We start from the raw sequence: 20,441 nt of genomic DNA on the forward strand, positions 1-20,441 counted from the left end.
GGACTTCATTAAGATAACAAGCTTCTACATAGTGAAGGAAACAATCAACAAAACTAGAAGGCAGCCTACCGAATGGGAGAAGATATTTGCAAATGACAGATCTGATAAAGGGTTAGTATACAAAATCTATAAAAAACTTAGCAAACTCAACACCCCAAAACGAAACAACTCAGTTAAGAAATGGGCAAAAGACATGAATAGACACTTTTCCAAAGTAGACATCCAGATGGCTAACAGACACATGAAAAGATGCTCCACATCACTCATCACCTGGGAAATACAAATCAAAACAACAATGAGATACCACCTCATACCTGAAAGAATCACTAAAATTAACAACACAAGAAACAACAGGTGTTGGCTAGGATATGAAAAAAGGAGAATACTTTTGCACTGTTGGTTGGAATGCAAACTGGTGAAGCCACTCTGGAGAACTGTATGGAGGTTCCTCAGAAAGGTAAATAAGAACTACTCTATGATCCCACAATTGCACTGTTAGGTACATACCCAGAGTATACAAAAATACAGATTTGAAGGGGTACGTGCACCCCAATATTTATAACAGCATTATCAACCATAGCCAAACTATGGAGAGAGCCCAAATGTCCTTTGACTGATGAATGGATAAAGAAGAAGTGGTGTTTATGTATATATATGCATATATACATATATATATGTATATATATATATATACACACACACACACACACACACACACAAACATACATGCTCACACATACAATTTTGTATTACTTAGCCATTAAAAAGAATGAAATCTTTACATGTGCAATGATGTGGATGGAGCTAGAGTGTATTTTGCTAGGGGAAATAAGTCAGCCAAAGAAAGACAAATATATGATTTCACTTGTGTAATTGAAGAAATACAATAGATGAGCATATGGGAGGGGCAAAAATAGAGAGGGAACAAACGATGTTTTATTTTTATTTCTTAAAAATAGAAAACAAACTGAGTGTTGATGTAGGGATTTGGGTGGGAGATGGGTATTAAAAATGGCACTTGTGATGAGTACTGGGTGTTGTAAGTGATGAATCACAGTGTTACTACTGAAATCAGTATTGCACTCTATGTTAACTAACTGGAATTTAAAAATTGAAAAAAATTAATATTCCAACAAATTGGATAAACTAAAAGAAATGGTTAAATTCCTGGAAACACATAAACTACCAAAACTGAAACAGGAAGAAATAGAAAACTTGAATAGACTACTAATCAGCAAAGAAATTGAATCAGTAACCAGAAAACTCCCAACAAACAGAACTCCAGGGCCTGATGGCTTCACAGGAGAATTCTACCAAACATTTAAAGAGTTAATACCTATTCTTCTCAAACTATTTCAAAACATAGAAATGGAAGGAAAACTTCCACACTCATTCTATGAGTCCAACATTACCCTGATACCAAAACCAGATAAAGATTCCACTAAAAAAGATAACTATAGGCTAGTATTCCTAATGAACAGGTTTGTAAAATTTCTGCATAAAATACTAGCAAACCAAATCCAACCATACATTAAAAGAATCACTGAACACGATTAAGTGGGATTTATGACTAGGCTGCACGTTTGGTTCAATATTTGCAGATCAATCAATGTGACACACCTCACTAATAAAAGAAAGAATAAGAACCATATGATCCTCTCAATAGATGCAGAAAAAGCATTTGACAAAGTACAACATCCATTTATGAGAAAAACCTTCAATAAAGTAGGTATAAAGGGAATGTACCTCAGCATAATAAGGGCCATCTATGAAAAACCAACAGTTAATATCATTTTCAATGGAGAAAAACTGAGAGGTTTCCTTTATTGCGTGGAACAAGACAGGTATGTCCGCTCTCACCACTTTATTTAATATAGTACTGGAAGTCCGAGCCACAGCCATCAGTCAACAAAAACAAATAAAAGGCATCCAAATCAGCAAGGAAGAAGTCAAACTTGCACTATTTGAAGATGACATGGTACTGTATATAGAAAACTTGAAGCACCATCAAAAAGTTGCTACAACCAATACACAAATTCAGTAAGGTTGCAGAATAAAAAATCAACATACAGAAATCTCATGTGTTTCTGTGCAATTATAATGAAAGAGCAGAAAAAGCAATTAAGGAATCATTCCCGTTTACAATTGTACCAAAAACCATAAGATACCTACAAATAAATCTAACCAAAGAGGTGAAAGACATGTTCTCTGAAAACTGTGAAACACTGATGAATGAAATTGAAGGTGACACAAAGAAATGGAAAACATTCCATGCTCATGCACTAGAAGAATAGTGTTGAAATGTCTATACTACTTAAAGCAATCTACACATTCAGTGCAATCCCCATCAAAATACCACCAGCATTTTTCACAGATCTAGAACAGACAATCCTGAAATTTGTATGGAACCACAAGAGATCCTGAATAGCCAAAGAAATCTTGAAAAAGAAAAAGCAAAGCTGGAGACATCACAATTCCAGACTTCACATTACAATACAAAGCTTGTAGTAACCAAAATAGTATGTTACTGGCACAAAAACAGACACATAGATCAATAGAACAGAATAGAATACCCAGAATAGAGAACCCAGGACCCATAACTAGTCAACTAATTGTTGTCAATTAGTCTTTGAGAAAGCAGGAAATCTTTGGCAAAACAGGAAAGAATAGCCAGTGGGGAAAAGACAGTCTCTTAATGAAATAGTGTTGGGAAAACTGGACATCATGATGCAAAAGAATGAAACTCGACCACTTTCTTATTCCATACACAAATAAATTCAAAATGGAATTCTGAATAAAGACCTAAATGTGAAACATGAAACCATAAAAATACTAGAAGAAAACACAGGCAGTAACCTGTTTGCCATCAACTGTAGCAGTTTCTTCCTAGATATGTCTCCTGAGGCAAGGGAAACAAAACCAAAAATAAACTATTGGGACTTCATTAAAATAAAATGCTTCTGCACAGTGAAGGAAACAATCCACAAATCTAAAAGGCAACCTATGGGATCAAAGAAGATATCTACAAATTATATATCTGATAAAGGGTTAGAATCCAAAATATATAAACAACTTATAAAACTCAACACTCAAAAAACAAATAACCCAGTTAAGAAATATATCTGATAAAGGGTTAGAATCCAAAATATATAAACAACTTATAAAACTCAACACTCAAAAAACAAATAACCCAGTTAAGAAATAGGCAGATGACATGAATAGACATTTTTTAAAGAAGATATACAGCTGGCCAGCCAACTAGTGAAAAAGATGCTCAACATCATTCATCATCAGGGAAATACAAATCAAAACTACAATGAGACCTCACACCTGTCAGAATGGCTAAAATTAACAACACAAGAAATAACACATGGCGAAGTTGTGAAGAAAAAGGAACACTTGTGCACTATTGGTGGGGATGCAAACTGGTGCAACCACTATGGAAAATAGTATGGAGGTTCCTCAGAAAGTTGAAAATAGAACTAGCCTATAATCCAGCAATTGCTCTACTAGGTATTTACCCAAAGGATACAAAGGGATGCATGCACCCCAATGTTTATAACAAGATTATCTACAATAGCCAAATTATGGAAACAGCCCATGTGTCTATTGACTGATCAATGGATGAAGAAGATGTGGTATATATGTATACAATGGTATATGTACCACTTAGCCATAAAAAGAATGAAATCTTGCCATTTGCAAGATGTGGATGGAGCAGCCACATCTTATTATGCCAAGCAAAATAAGTAAATCAGAGAAAGTCAAATACCATATGACTTTCACTCATATATGGAACTTAAGAAACAAAACAAATGAGGGGCACCTGGGTGGCTCAGTCGGGTGAGCATCCAACTTCGGCCCAGGTCATGATCTCATAGCTCGTGAGTTTGAGCCCTGCGTAGGGCTCTGTGCTGACAGCTCAGAGCCTGGAGCCTGCTTTGGATTCTGTGTCTCCCTCTCTCTCTGCCCCTAACCCACTCACATTCTGTCTCTGTCTCTCTCAAAAATAAATAAACATTAAAAAAAAGAAAACAAATGAGCAACAGGGGGGAAAGAGATAGAGAGGCTTTTAACTGCAGAGAACAAACATGGTTACCAGAGGGGAGGTAGGTAGGGGGATGTATTAAATAGGTGATGGGGATTAAGGAGTGCACTTGTTGTGATGAGCAAGTGGTGTTGTATGGAAGTGTGGAATCAGTACACTGTACACATGAAACTAATATTACACTGTATGTTAACTAACTGGATTTTAACTTAAAAAAAAAAAGAAAAAATAGACTGGTGGGTATGAGAGGTGGGATGTGGGGGAAATGGGATGTGTTGGTCAAAGTATACTAACTTCTAGTTAGAAAATGAAAAATTCTGGGATTCAGTGTACAGCATGGTCATTATAGTTAATACTGTATTATATACTTGAATGTTACTAAGAGAAGAGTTCTTAGATGCTCTCACACATACAGATAAAAAAAGTGGAAATTATGTGACATGATGGAGGTATTAGCTAACACTGGTGGCAATCATTTTGCAATGTATAAGTGTATTGAATCAACACATTGTATGTTGTAAACTTACATACTGTTGTCAATTGTATATAAATAAAGCTGGAAAAGAAAGAAAGTGAAAAGTCAACTGACAGAATATTAGAAAAGTTTTGAAGTTATATATCTAATAGGGAACTCGTATTTAGACTACAAAGCAAGTCATTGATAAAAAGACAAATAACTCAAATTAAAAATGGGCAGAAGATCTGAGTGTACCTTTCTCCAAAGATCTAGAAATGGCTCATAAACCTATTAAGTAATACACATCATTAGCCAACAGGGAAATGCAGATCAACCATAATGAGATATTACCTCTGCTAGGATGGCTGTATTCATAAAGAAGGATATTAACAAGTGTTGGCTAGAACTTGTAGTAAATGGAAACCTTTTACAATGCTGGTGGGAATGCAAACTGTTGCAGCTACTTAGGAAAATTGCCTGGCAATTCCTCAAACAGTTAAACATAGAGTTACCATATGATCTAGCAAATCCACAGCTAAGTAAATTCCCAAGAGAAATGAAAATATATGTCTATAGAAATATTTGTATGCAAATGTCCATAGTAGAATTATTCATTACAGACAAAGAGTGGAACCAACTCAAATGTCCATCAAGTGACAAAGGATATATAATAGGGGTGCCTGGGTGGCTCAGTTGGTTAAGCATCCAACTTCACCTCAGGTCATGATCTCGCTGTCTGTGAGCTTGAGCCCCACATCAGGCTCTGTGCTGACAGGTTGGAGTCTACACCCTGCTTCGGATTTTGTATCTCCCTGTCTGCCCCTCCCCTGCTCACGTGTGCTCTCTCTCAAAAATAAGTAAACATTCAAAAAAATTTAAAGGATATATAATAGATGGTGTGTTCACACAATGGGATATTATTATAAAATACATGAATTGCTTATATACATTATAACATAGATAAACCTTGAAAGCTTTATTCTAGGTGAAATAAGCCATTTATACATTATGTGATTTCATGTATATGAAATGTCCTGAATTGGGAAATATATATAAACAAAAAGTAGATTTGTGGTTGCTTAGGGATGTATGCATGAGGGAGCATGGTGAGTTATGGCTAAGGAGTCCTAAAGAGTTGCTTTTGGCATACGAAAGTTTGTTCTAAAATTGATTTTGGTGATCGATGTGTAATTCTATTCCATATACTTTACATATACACTTTAAATGGGTGGATTTTGTATTATGTTAATTGTATCTCAGTAAAACTGTGAAAAAGAAAGAAAATAGACAAACTGTCTATCCAATTTAAACTAATATAGACTTTCAGAAGGCATAATGGCAGTGGATATCCAGAGTCATCCAAGTGTTTTTGATCTTTAAGCAAGAGTCCAGTTTTGAGGAACAGAATCTTAGAAAATGATTAGGGGGAAATATTTGATATATGTATATGTACCAATATAAATGTCAAATGATATTGAATATTCAAAGACAATTTCAGTTTTATAACATACGTAAATGGTTTTATAAATGAAAGAGAACCACATTTATTGTGCTTCATGTTCCATAAACTGTCCTAAGTATTTTCACAAGTAAATTTCCTAGAGAAGCAGTGGATTAGGGGGAACAAACAGCATGATGGAGCCCATTGTGAGTTCAAGGAAAAATATGTGGATATGGATAGAACTGAGGAGAATGTTAGAAAGTAGTGTTTGACAGCATGGAGAGATTTTGTCATTTTTAAATTTTTAAATTGCCTTTTATGTTGTAACATTGTTTATAATAAAATTGGGGCAAATAATTTGGTACTCATTTCAGTATGACACAAGATACTGTTAGAAGAGGAAAGACAAATCATTTGAAAAAGTTAATGTTCATTTTTTTTAGCAACCTCCTAATAACATATCCACTAAGTGTTTATTAATGCTGTCATTTGAAAAATGTTTGTAGCTACCACTGTCTTAGAAATGCAGCATCAATTTCTTCCGACATTTGTTTTAGAAAATACTATTTGAATCATATAGATACATAGATTCATTTCTTGCCCCAAGTAAATAAGTAAGTAGGGGCTCCTGGGTGGCTTAGTAGGTTAAGCGTCTGACTGGATTTCGGCTCAAGTCATGATCTTGCAGTTTCATGGTTCAAGCCCCGCATCAGGCCCTGTGCTGGCAGCATGTAGCCTGCTTGAGATTCTCTGTCTCCCTCTCTTTCTGCTCGTCTCCCACTTGTGCTATCTCTGTCTCTCTCAAACTTAAAATTTTTTTCAGTAGGTAAGTAAAAAGAGAACATACTCTGAAAAGGTTGTTGTCTATATCACTAATAATATATTTACATGCACTCTCAAGTGAAAAAAAAGTCTGACTTTTATCTACTTTGCCAAATAAACTTGTCATAAGTTGCTCTCTTAAAAAGCTCATTTGATTTTATTTTAATAATATAGATAGGTAGATTATAGTAAATATAATAAGTAATAAAATATCTAGTCAATCTAGTAAATCCCTGAGTTTTCCTAAACTCATACTCCTAATTCCACAGCATTTTTATGTGTGTGTAAGTGATTCTTCCCATGGTATATGTTTCCTTCTCATAACCTAAATTTTCTCTGAATGGCCACCCTCATGGGAACATGAGCACTCTCCTGCTCTCTGAACACTTAAAGAAATTTTTTTTTATTGTGGCAGAATAGACATAAAATTTACCATCTTGCCCATTTTTATTTTTTTTATTTTTTATTTTAAAAATTTTTAATGTTTATTTACTTGTGAGAGAGACAGACAGACAGAGTGTGAGTGGGGGAGGGGCAGAGAGAGAGGGAGACACAGAATCTGAAGCAGGCTCCAGGCTCTGAGCTGTCAGCACAGAGCCCAATGCGGGGCTCAAACTCACAAACCATGAGATTATGACCTGAGCTGAAGTCAGACACTTCCCCGACTGAGCCACCCAGGTGCCCCAATATAGACAACATTTTGCCTATCCTTTCATCCATCAGTGGACACTTGGTTGCTTCCATGTTTTAGCTATTGTGAATAGCACATTTTGTTTGTTTCCTATTGCTATATGTTTAGAGATAATTTATTGACTCTTGGCATTAAGTTTCTTTCTTCCTCTTTCTCTTGCCTTTTCTTTATCACACTGTTCCCCACTTCACCTTCCCACCCCCACCCTCACCAGTGCAGACACTGCTTCTCTGTGTTGTGGCCCTGATGCCAACATGTAACTTGTAGCTACATCTCAGACCAGCTCTCCAGGTAGCTATGCCATCAGTTTCACTGACCATTTAACCATTTAACTTAGAGGGTGGCAGACGTTTTCTCTCAAGGGCTAGATGGCAAATATCTTATGCTTTGTGGGCCGTATGGGCTCTGTTGCAACTGCTCAACTCTAGTGTTGTAGTGGAAGGTAGCCATGGACCAGACAAAACACGTGGACATGACTGTGGTACAGTAAGACATTAATTACAAAAGCAGATAGTAGTCTGGGTTGGGCCTATGGGACAATTTGTTGATTCGTGATTGCCTTTCATCTAATCTCAGCTCAGAAGCCAATAGGCTCTAATGATTGCAGCCCAGGGAAAGCAATAAGAGAAAGGTTTTGAATTGAATAGTTGGTGATTTCGTGCTGGGGAGGCCTGTTAGGTAGATACTCCGCCTCCATCGCAGCCACCATGGGGTTGTTCATTCCTAGCCACAGAGGGGAGGGCAAGGACTAATTCTTAATGAGGAATAGACTCAGAGGTAAGTAGTTGCCCAAATCCTTTCTTCGTGTGTCCTTAAATGACACAGTACTATACTATGTTTCTAACTTCTCTAAACTTGATGTTTTAACATCTGCCCTACATGCATGTGCTAAACACACCTAGTTCTGGACAATCCAATAATAAGCCCAAGTCACCTTGCCTTGGCCTTCTCCCCCATTTATCACCCCTTAGGTGGGGGAGGCATTCTTTTCAAATGTAAACCAACTAATCCAGAGCCTAATCTCCCCAGGGCCAGGTATGAGACAACTAGGGAGAGCGCCTATGCCCCAGAGTCTTGAAATTAATCACATTAGCCAATTCTAAACCTGGGCTTACTCTTCCTCCCCATTCCTTCTCACAGAAACCACGATAGGTTCTTCCTTTCCCCCATCTCATGACCAACCCTGGTGGTTCCCTTTGTGGCTCCGCATAGTGTATTGTATAGTGGTTGCTATGACCCCTCATCTTGGAAACTGAGTAATAAACTATTTTGCAGTACTATTTAATTTGTACTCTGGTATTTTACAGTGGACTAAGAGATGAGTTGGCCTTGTGGTTCAGGCTCATAGCTGCCTCTCTGCTTTCATGCATGGGAGCCACCTTCCACTGTGGCATAGCCTGCTTATCATCCCAGGCTCATCTCTTGCACTGAGAGCTTCCCAGTCCTCTGGTTTCCACTTCTGTGTGCAGCTATGAGGAGCCCCTCAATTTAACACCCAGTTGTGTATTCTAACATCATTTGTTCGTTCTTTTAGTGATGTTATTTATTTCCCCAAGTACATTGCCAAGGTTTCCTTGAGGACCAGGCTGTGTAGGGGTAAAGACACAAAGTGGTATATGGAAAAAGTTGGAGCTTTGGCTTTATGTGTATGTCATCACCATGATTTCACCTCTTGTTAGCTTTCTATGGCCTTGGGTTCAGTAATAATCCTTTCTGAGGCTCAGCTTTTTTATCTGTAAACAAGGATTAAAAAGGAAATAATCCAGTATATCTGGGTCTGGTGTGCCTTCCTCATGGATATTCATGTTCTCTGAGTGCATTTGGCATAGACAACAACAAAGTGACAATTACTAGTCCCATGATAACTAAAAGTCTTGGTTTTCCAATTCAAAGTGTATACTGATGTTATACAGAGAAATAAGAAATATATTATCCAACAAAACCCATAAAATACCTAGGAATAAACCTAATCAAAGAGGTGAAAAACCTATACACTGAAAACTATAGAAAGCTTATGAAAGAAATTGAAGAAGACACAAGAAAATGGAAAAATATTCCACTGCTCATGGGTTGGAAGAACAAATATTCTTAAAATGTCAATACTACCCAAGGCAATCTACATATTCAGTGAATTCGTATCAAAGTAATACCAGCATTCTTCCCAGAGCTAGAACAAATGATCCTAAACTTTGTATGGAACCAGAAAAGGCCTCGAATAGCCAAAGCAATCTTGAAAAAGAAAACCAAAGCTGGAGGTATCACAATTCCAGACTTCAAGATGTACTACAAAGCTGTAATCATCAAGACAGTATCGTACTGGCACAAGAACAGACACTCAGATCAATGGAACAGAATAGAGATCCCAGAAATGGACCCACAAACGTGTGGCCAACTAATCTTTGACAAAGCAGGAAAGAGTATCCAATGGAAAAAAAGACAGTCTCTTCAGCAAATGGTGTTGGGAAAACTGGACAGCAACATGCAGAAGAATGAATCTGGACTACTTTCTTACACCATACACAAAAATAAAATCAAAATGGATGAAAGACCTAAGCTTAAGACAGGAAGCCATCAAAATCCTTGAGGAGAAAGCAGGCAAAAACCTCTTTGATCTTGGCCACAGCAACTTCTTACTCAATACGTCTCCAGAGGCAAGGGAAACAAAAGCAAAAATGAACTACTTTTGGTACCTAATCAAGATATAAAGCTTCTGCACAGCGAAGGAAACAATCAGCAAAACTAAAAGGCAACCGACTGAATGGGAGAAGATATTTGCAAATGACATATCAAATAAAGGGCTAGTATCCAAAATCTATTAAAAAAACTGATCAAACTCAACACCCAAAAACCATAATCCAGTGAAAAAAAGGGCAAAAGACATGAATAGACACTTTTAAAAAAATATTTATTTATATTTGAGAGAGACAGGGTGTGAGTGGGGGAGGGGCAGAGAGAGAGGGAGACACAGAATCTGAAGCAGGCTCCAGGCCCCAAGCTGTTAGTGCAGAGCCCGATGCGGGGCTCCAACTCACGAACCTCAAGATCATGACCTGAGCCGAAGTCCAACACTCCACTGACTGAACCACCCAGGTGCCCCTGTGAATAGACACTTTTCTAAAGATAGCCATCTAGAAATAATTCTAGAAGATGGCGGCGTAGGAGGACGCTGGGCTCACCGCGCGTCCTGCTGGTCACTTAGATTCCATCTACACCTGCCTAAATAACCCAGAAAACCGCCAGAGGCTTAGCAGAACGGAGTCTCCGAGTCTCCGGAGCCAAGCGCAGACGAGAGGACCACGGAAGAGGGTAGGAAGGGCGGCGAGGCGGTGCGCGCTCCACGGACTGGCAGGAGGGAGCCGGGGCGGAGTGGCGGCCTGCCGGCCAAGCAGAGCCCCGAGTCTGGCTGACAAAAGCGGAGGGGCCGGAGGGACTGTGTTCCGACAGCAAGCGCAACTTAGCGTCTGGGAGGTCATAAGTTAACAGCTCTGCTCGGAAAGCGGGAAGGCTGGAGGACAAAGGGAGGGAGAGCTTCTGAGCCCCCAGACGACAGAGCGCAGTTTGGTGGGGAAGAAAGGCGCTCGCCAGCGCCATCTCCCTCGCCCATCCCCCAGCCAAAATCCCAAAGGGAACAAGTTCCTGCCAGGGAACTTGCTCGCTCCGCGCAAACACCCAACTCTGTGCTTCTGTGGAGCCAAACCTCTGGCAGTGGATCTGACTCCCTCCCACTGCCACAGGGCCCCTCCCGAAGTGGATCACCTAAGGAGAAGCGAGCTAAGCCTGCCCCTCCTGCCCCCGTGCACCTTGCCTACCCACCCCAGCTAATATGCCAGATCCCCAGCACCACAAGCCTGGCAGTGTGCAAGTAGCCTAGATGGGCCACGACACCCCACAGTGAATCCCACCCCTAGGAGAGGGGAAGAGAAGGCACACACCAGTCTGACTGTGGCCCCAGTGGTGGGCTGGGGGCAGACATCAGGTCTGACTGCGGCCCCGCCCACCAACTCCAGTTATACACCACAGCACAGGGGAAGCGCCCTGCAGGTCCTCACCACTCCAAGGACTATCCAAAATGACCAAGCGGAAGAATTCCCCTCAGAAGAATCTCCAGGAAATAACAACAGCTAATGAAATGATCAAAAAGGATTTAAATAATATAACAGAAAGTGAATTTAGAATAATAGTCATAAAATTAATCGCTGGGCTTGAAAACAGTATAGAGGACAGCAGAGAATCTCTTTTTACAGAGATCAAGGGACTAAGGAACAGTCACGAGGAGCTGAATAACGCTTTAAACGAAATGCAAAACAAAATGGAAACCACGACGGCTCGGATTGAAGAGGCAGAGGAGAGAATAGGTGAACTGGAAGATAAAGTTATGGAAAAACAGGAAGCTGAGAGAAAGAGAGACAAAAAAATCGAGGAGTATAAGGGGAAAATTAGAAAACTAAGTGATACACTAAAAAGAAATAATATACACATAATCGGTATCCCAGAGGAGGAAGAGAGGGAAAGGTGCTGAAGGGGTACTTGAAGAAATAATACCTGAGAACTTCCCTGAACTGGGGAAGGAAAAAGGCATTGAAATCCAAGAGGCACAGAGAACTCCCTTCAGACGTGACTTGAATCGATCTTCTGCACGACATATCATAGTGAAACTGGCACAATACAAGGTTAAAGAGAAAATTCTGAAAGCAGCAAGGGATAAACAAGCCCTCACATATAAAGGGAGACCTATAAGACTCGTGACTGATCTCTCTTTTAAAACTTGGCAGGCCAAAAAGAATTGGCACGATATCTTCAGTGTGCTAAACAAAAAATTTGCAGCCAGGAATCCTTTATCCAGCAAGTCTGTCATTCAGAATAGAAGGACAGATAAAGGTCTTCCCAAACAAACAAAAACTGAAGGAATTTGTCACCACTAAACCAGCCCTACAAGAGATCCTAAGGGGGATCCTGTGAGACAAAGTACCAGAGACATCAGTACAAGCATAAAACATACAGACATCACAATGACTCTAAACCCGTATCTTTCTATAATAACACTGAATGTAAATGGATTAAATGCACCAACCAAAAGACATAGGGTATCAGAATGGATAAAAAAACAAGACCCATCTATTTGCTGTCTACAAGAGACTCATTTTAGATCTGAGGACACCGTTAGATTGAGAGTGAGGGGATGGAGAATTATTTAGCATGCTAATGGAAGCCAAAAGAAAGCTGGAGTAGCCATACTTATATCAGACAAACTAGACTTTAAATTCAAGGCTGTAACAAGAGATGAAGAAGGGCATTATATAATAATTACAGGGTCTATCCATCAGGAAGAGCTAACAATTATAAATGTCTATGCACCGAATACCGGAGCCCCCAAATATATAAAACAATTACTCATAAACATAAGCAACCTTATTGATAAGAATGTGGTAATTGCAGGGGACTTTAACACTCCACTAACAGAAATGGATAGATCATCTAGACACACGGTCAATAAAGAAACAAGGGCCCTGAATGATACATTGGATCAGATGGACTTGACAGATACATTTAGAACCGTGCATCCCAAAGCAACAGAATATACTTTCTTCTTGAGTGCACATGGAACATTCTCCAAGATAGATCATATACTGGGTCACAAAACAGCCCTTCATAAGTTCACAAGAAATGAAATTATACCATGCATACTTTCAGACCACAATGCTATGAAGCTTGAAATCAACCACAGGAAAAAGTCTGGAAAACCTCCAAAAGCATGGAGGTTAAAGAACACCTTACTAAAGAATGAGTGGGTCAACCAGGCAATTAGAGAAGAAATTAAAAAATATATGGAAACAAACGAAAATGAAAATACAACAATCCAAACGCTTTGGGACGCAGCAAAGGCAGTCCTGACAGGAAAATACATTGCAATCCAGGCCTATCTCAAGAAACAAGAAAAATCCCAAATACAAATTCTAAGAGCACACCTAAAGGAAATAGAAGCAGAACAGCAAAGGCAGCCTAAACCCAGCAGAAGAAGAGAAATAATAAAGATCAGAGCAGAAATAAACAATATAGAATCTAAAAAAAAACTGTAGAGCAGATCAACGAAACCAAGAGCTGGTTTTTTGAAAAAATAAACAAAATTGACAAACCTCTAGCCAGGCTTCTCAAAAAGAAAAGGGAGATGATCCAAATAGAGAAAATCATGAATGAAAATGGGATTATTACAACCAATCCCTCAGAGATACAAACAATTATCAGGGAATACTATGAAAAATTATATGCCAACAAATTGGACAACCTGGAAGAAATGGACAAATTCCTAAACACCCACACTCTTCCAAAACTCAATCAGGAGGAAATAGAAAGCTTGAACAGACCCATAACCAGTGAAGAAATTGAATTGGTTATCAAAAATCTCCCAACAAATAAGAGTCCAGGACCAGATGGCTTCCCAGGGGAGTTCTACCAGACGTTTAAAGCAGAGATAATACCTATCCTTCTCAAGCTATTCCAAGAAATAGAAAGGGAAGGAAAACTTCCAGACTCATTCAATGAAGCCAGTATTACTTTGATTCCTAAACCAGACAGAGACCCAGTAAAAAAAGAGAACTACAGGCCAATATCCCTGATGAATATGGATGCAAAAATTCTCAATAAGATACTAGCAAATCGAATTCAACAGCATATAAAAAGAATTATTCACCATGATCAAGTGGGATTCATTCCTGGGATGCAGGGCTGGTTCAACATTCGCAAATCAACCAACGTGATACATCACATTAATAAAAGAAAAGATAAGTATCATATGATTCTGTCAATCGATGCAGAAAAGGCCTTTGACAAAATCCAGCACCCTTTCTTAATAAAAACGCTTGAGAAAGTCAGGATAGAAGGAACATACTTAAACATCACAAAAACCATTTATGAAAAGCCCACAGCTAACATCATCCTTAATGGGGAAAAACTGAGAGCTTTTTCCCTGAGATCAGGAACACGACAGGGATGCCCACTCTCACCGCTGTTGTTTATATAGTGTTGGAAGTTCTAGCATCAGCAATCAGACAACAAAAGGAAATCAAAGGCATCAAAATTGGCAAAGATGAAGTCAAGCTTTGGCTTTTTGCAGATGACATGATATTATACATGGAAAATCCGATAGACTCCACCAAAAGTCTGCTAGAACTGATACATGAATTCAGAAAAGTCGCAGGATACAAAATCAATGTGCAGAAATCAGTTGCATTCTTATACACTAACAGTGAAGCAACAGAAAGACAAATAAAGAAACTGATCCCATTCACAATTGCACCAAGAAGCGTAAAATACCTAGGAATAAATCTAACCAAAGATGTAAAAGATCTGTATGCTGAAAACCATAGAAAGCTTATGAAGGTAATTGAAGAAGATATAAAGAATGGAAAGACATTCCCTGCTCATGGATTGGAAAAATAAATATTGTCAAAATGTCAATACTACCCAAAGCTATCTACACATTCAATGCAATCCCAATCAAAATTGCACCAGCGTTCTTCTCGAAACTAGAACAAGCAATCCTAAAATTCATATGGAACCACAAAAGGCCCCGAATAGTCAAAGTAATTCTGAAGAAGAAGACCAAAGCAGGAGGCATCACAATCCCAGACTGTAGCCTCTACTACAAAGCTGTCATCATCAAGACACCATGGTATTGGCACAAAAACAGACACATAGACCAATGGAATAGAATAGAAACCCCAGAACTAGACCCACAAACGTATGGCCAACTCATCTTTGACAAAGCAGGAAAGAACATCCAATGGAAAAAAGACAGCCTCTTTAACAAATGGTGCTGGGAGAACTGGACAGCAACATGCAGAAGGTTGAAACTAGACCACTTTCTCACACCATTCACAAAAATAAACTCAAAATGGATAAAGGACCTGAATGTGAGACAGGAAACCATCAAAACCCTAGAGGAGAAAGCAGGAAAAGACCTCTCTGACCTCAGCCGTAGCAATCTCTTACTCGACACATCCCCAAAGGCAAGGGAATAAAAGCAAAAATGAATTACTGGGACCTTATGAAGATAAAAAGCTTCTGCACAGCAAAGGAAACAACCAACAAAACTAAAAGGCAACCAACGGGATGGGAAAAGATATTTGCAAATGACATATCGGACAAAGGGCTAGTATCCAAAATCTATAAAGAGCTCACCAAACTCCACACCCGAAAAACAAATAACCCAGTGAAGAAATGGGCAGAAAACATGAATAGACACTTCTCTAAAGAAGACATCCGGATGGCCAACGGGCACATGAAAAGATGGTCAACGTCGCTCCTTATCAGGGAAATACAAATCAAAACCACACTCAGATATCACCTCACGCCAGTCAGAGTGGCCAAAATGAACAAATCAGGAGACTGTAGATGCTGGAGAGGATGTGGAGAAACAGGAACCCTCTTGCACTGTTGGTGGGAATGCAAAGTGGTGCAACCGCTCTGGAAAGCAGTGTGGAGGTTCCTCAGAAAATTAAAAATAGACCTACCCTATGACCCAGCAATAGCACTGCTAGGAATTTACCCAAGGGATACAGGAGTACTGATGCATGGGGCACTTGTACCCCAATGTTTATAGCAGCACTCTCAACAATAGCCAAATTGTGGAAAGAGCCTAAATGTCCATCAACTGATGAATGGATAAAGAAATTGTGGTTTATATACACAATGGAGTACTACATGGCAATGAGAAAGAATGAAATATGGCCTTTTGTAGCAACGTGGATGGAACTGGAGAGTGTTATGCTAAGTGAAATAAGTCAGGCAGAGAAAGACAGATACGATATGTTTTCACTCTTATGTGGATCCTGAGAAACTTAACAGAAACCCATGGAGGAGGGGAAGGAAAAAGAAAAAAAAAAAAAAAAGAGGTTAGAGTGGGAGAGAGCCAAAGCATAAGAGACTCTTAAAAACTGAGAACAAACTGAGGGTTGATGGGGGGTGGGAGGGAGGGGAGGGTGGGTGATGGGTATTGAGGAGGGCACCTTTTGGGATGAGCACTGGGTGTTGTATGGAAACCAACTTGACAATAAATTTCATATATTGAAAAATAAATAAATAAAAAAAATAAAGATAGCCATCTATAGCCAGATGGCTAACAGACATGGAAAAAATGGTCAACATCAGAGAAATACAAATCCAATCTACAATGAGATACCACTTCCAACCTGTCAGAATGGCTAAAATTAACAACTCAGGCAACAACAAATGCTGGCGAGGATGCAGAGAAAGAGGAATGTTTTGCATTGCTGGTCGGAATGCAAACTGGTGCAGCCACTCTGGAAAACAGTATGGAGGTTCCTCACAAAATTAAAAATAGAACTATCCTACGACCGAGCAATTGCACTACTAGGTATTTATCCAAGGGATACAGGTACGTGGTTTCAAAGGGGCACATGCATCCCAAAGTTTATAGCAGCACTATCAACAATAGCCAAAGTATGGAAAGAGTTCAAATGTCCATCAACCGGTGAATAAAGAAGATTTGTTGTGTGTGTGTATATATATACACAATGGAGTATTACTCAGCAACCAAAAAGAGTGAAATCCTGCCATTTGCAGCAATGTGGATGAAACTAGAGGGTATTCTGCTAAGCGAAATTAGTCAGTCAGAGAAAGGCAAATATCATAGGACTTCACTCCTGTGGAATTTAAGATACAAAACAGATTAACATAAGGGAAGGGAAGCAAAAATAGTATAAAAACAGGGAGGGAGACAAAACATAAGAGACTTAAATATGGAGAAATATAGGGATGGGATAAATGGGCAAGGGGCATTAAGGAAGACACTTATTGGGATGAGCACTGGGTGTTATATGTAGGGGATGAATCACTGGATTCTACTCCTGAAATCATTATTGTACTATATGCTAACTAACTTGGATGTAAATTAAAAAAAAAAAAAAAAAGGAAACATATTACCAACCTTAAGATTATAGAGATTTTGGGGTGCCTGGCTGGATCAATCAGTAGGTAGAGCATGTGACTCTTGATCTCTGGGTCATGAGTTCAAACCCCATGTTGGACGTGGAGCCTATTTAATTAAAAAACAAAACAAAACAAAAACTTTTTTTTTTAATTTTTTTTTTAACGTTTATTTATTTTTGAGACAGAGCATGAACGGGGGAGGGGCAGAGAGAGGGGGAGACACAGAATCGGAAGCAGGCTCCAGGCTCTGAGCCATCAGCCCAGAGCCCAACACGGGGCTCGAACTCACGGACCGCGAGATCGTGACCTGAGCTGAAGTCGGACACTTAACCGACTGCGCCACCCAGGCGCCCCAAAACAAAAACTTCTTAAAAAAATTATAGATGTTTTAAGATGATTTTCTTTGCATTAAAAAATAATGTGACCACATTTTAAATATTTGAGGTATTATAGACGAGAAAAATAACCAATCACCCATACTCCTACCATAATGTAATTACTATTAGTATTTTGGTTTTTTTCTGTTTGTGCATTTTCTTAATTTATTTTAACTGACGTGTTTTGATCGTGAATGACTTATAATTATTTTAACAGTTTTCATATCCTACTTTCCCACTTAACATAGTTTCTTTGATTGTTTGCTTTTAAAAATAAGGAAACAGGGCACCTGGGTGGCTCAGTCAGTTAGGCATCCGACTCTTGGTTTCGGTTCAGGTCATGATCTTGCAGTTTGTGTGATTGAGTCCCACATCAGGCTCTGCACTGTCAGCGAGGATTCTCTCTCCCTTTCTCTCTGCCCCTTTACACGTACTCTTTCTCTCTCTCTCAAAATAAATAAATAAACAAAAATAAAGAAATAAGGAAAGAATATATTTAACCATAAAACCTCATTTTATGAATGATGACTTATTTTTCTATTCTGATCTATTTCATATCTACTGAAATAATGTATAGCAGTATGAGTTAAGAGTCATTAACTATGTATTGACTGCATGGTATTGGTATGAAAATCCTTTGTATTTAATAATTTCAATAAATTCCTAATCTTTTCTACTCTTAAAAACTAAGTTAAAAATGAATATGGCTATCAAGAAAATATGGCTTTTCTAAAATAACTACAGTTAGTAGAAACAGGTCAGATAGTATTAAATTTTAACGATTTCTCTCTCTCTCTTTTTTTAAACAAAGGTCCATTTTAGCTTCTTATCTTCTGAAGGAAAAGCTCAACATCTTGGGCAAGTTGGGATGTCTGCTAAGCTGTGCAGGTTCTGTTGTACTGATTATCCACTCCCCGAAATCTGAGAGTGTGACCACTCAGGCTGAGCTGGAAGAGAAGCTGACTAACCCAGGTAACTCCTTTCTAGCAAAGGTGCCAGAGAGCTTGCCTGTCTCCAGTGTGATCCAGGCCTGGGCTTGGGTTGGCCTATCTATGGTCTGTTTTCACAGACCCTGTGTTTGACTTTGCATATGAGTGGCCATTGCTGTGCCCTACACTTTATAGCATCCCCTGCTCTCCTGCTGCCCCAGGAGTGGGAGGAGGTCTGGTGGTTCTGGACCTTGCATTCCTGCTCCCTGGAGTTCAGTACCGCTTCTGCTTTCTTCCGGACCTCTGGGATCTTGCACATGGGTGCCTTTATCACCTGGCCCCCTCAACGCGGCCTCATCCCCTCAGGCCTCAATCCCATGAGCACCCACCTCCCACTTACCATGGCCTTCCCATTCCCCTGCCTCCTATGACCACCCCCCACACGCCTCCTCCTGTCACCTCTTGCCACCTCCCAGTACTCCCACCCTACCTCCTTTCCTGCATTCCTACTATCTCTTCTCTTTTGTGTCAGTCCTCCTGGGATCTGCTGTGGACCATGTTCCCCTCAGGACCACTGTTGTGCCCAAGCCTCTCACTTCCCTGTAACGTGAAACTGAGAGCTGAGACCCAATTTGATTTATCTTTGGATTTCCCATAGAGATCTCTGTATAGTTTTTCTACATGTTTTTGACATGACAAATGCTATAAAAAACAACAGTCTACATAATTGTACTGGCCTAAAGTATAGATTCTTCTAAATTACTCCCAGCAGACCATCTTATATTGCTTACCAATTTGTGCCAGCACAAAACTGCATCCACACCAATATCCCAAATACAGACATCTCTAAGCCACAAATACCTCACCACTCTTTTATAGCTTTTAATTGGCAGTGAATGACATTGCAGTGGAAATATCTGTAAAATTTCAAAAGGGATTCATAATGAAATTAACCAAGACTGTATTTTCCTGTAATTTTTTATCCCTAAACATTTAGCATTGTTATATTTACTTCCTCCTGTAAAAGCCAAAATATTTCCAAAACTGTGAGAAATGAAAGTACAAAAACATGAAAAAAATCAGAAAAATGGATATGAATATCCTGAAGAATTTACTTTATGTAATTTTCAGAAAAGTATATCCAAAGGCCTTTTACTTTCTGATAAATGTGGATACCAGTATATTCAGGTCTTAACTTTTACAAAAAACATATCTAATTTGAATACTGCCATAATAATTTGGTATGAAAATATGATGGTAGCAAAAAGATTCTTCTTTTTTTTAAATTATAGTTTATTTATTTATTTTGAGAGAGAAAGAGCCACGTGCTCAAGCAGGGAGGGGCAGAGAGAGGGGGAGAGAGAGAATCCCAGGCAGGCTCTGCACTGTCAGCACAGATCCCGATGCAGTGCTCAATCTCACTACTGTGAGATGATGACCTGTGCTGAAATCAAGAGTTGGACACTTAGCTGACTGAGCCACCCAGGTGCCCCTAAAAGATTTTTCTTTTTAACATGAATAACGTGTTTTAACCTGGAATATAAAATGATGTTATTCTAGCCACTTATAAATTTTTTTTAATGTTTATTTTATTTTTGAGAGACAAAGTGCAAGTAGGGGAGGAACAGAGAGAGGGAGACACAGAGTCTGAAGCAGGCTCCAGGCTCTGAGCTGTCAGCACAGAACCTGTCGTGGGGCTTGAACCCACGGACCGCGAGATCATGACCT

General features: G+C 39.2%; 1 protein-coding gene across 1 annotated transcript in view; it reads left to right on the forward strand.

Annotated features, from left to right (window-relative positions):
• NIPA1 (NIPA magnesium transporter 1) overlaps positions 1-20,441 on the forward strand; it is a 93,949-nt gene that overhangs the window by 66,616 nt on the left and 6,892 nt on the right. Inside the window, exon 4 of the mRNA XM_047862847.1 lies at positions 18,596-18,756. Coding sequence (XP_047718803.1) covers positions 18,596-18,756 — 161 coding nt within the window. The remainder of the gene's footprint in view (positions 1-18,595; positions 18,757-20,441) is intronic.

Source organism: Prionailurus viverrinus, chromosome B3 (assembly GCF_022837055.1).
Source record: "Prionailurus viverrinus isolate Anna chromosome B3, UM_Priviv_1.0, whole genome shotgun sequence".
NCBI classification, from domain to species: domain Eukaryota; kingdom Metazoa; phylum Chordata; class Mammalia; order Carnivora; family Felidae; genus Prionailurus; species Prionailurus viverrinus.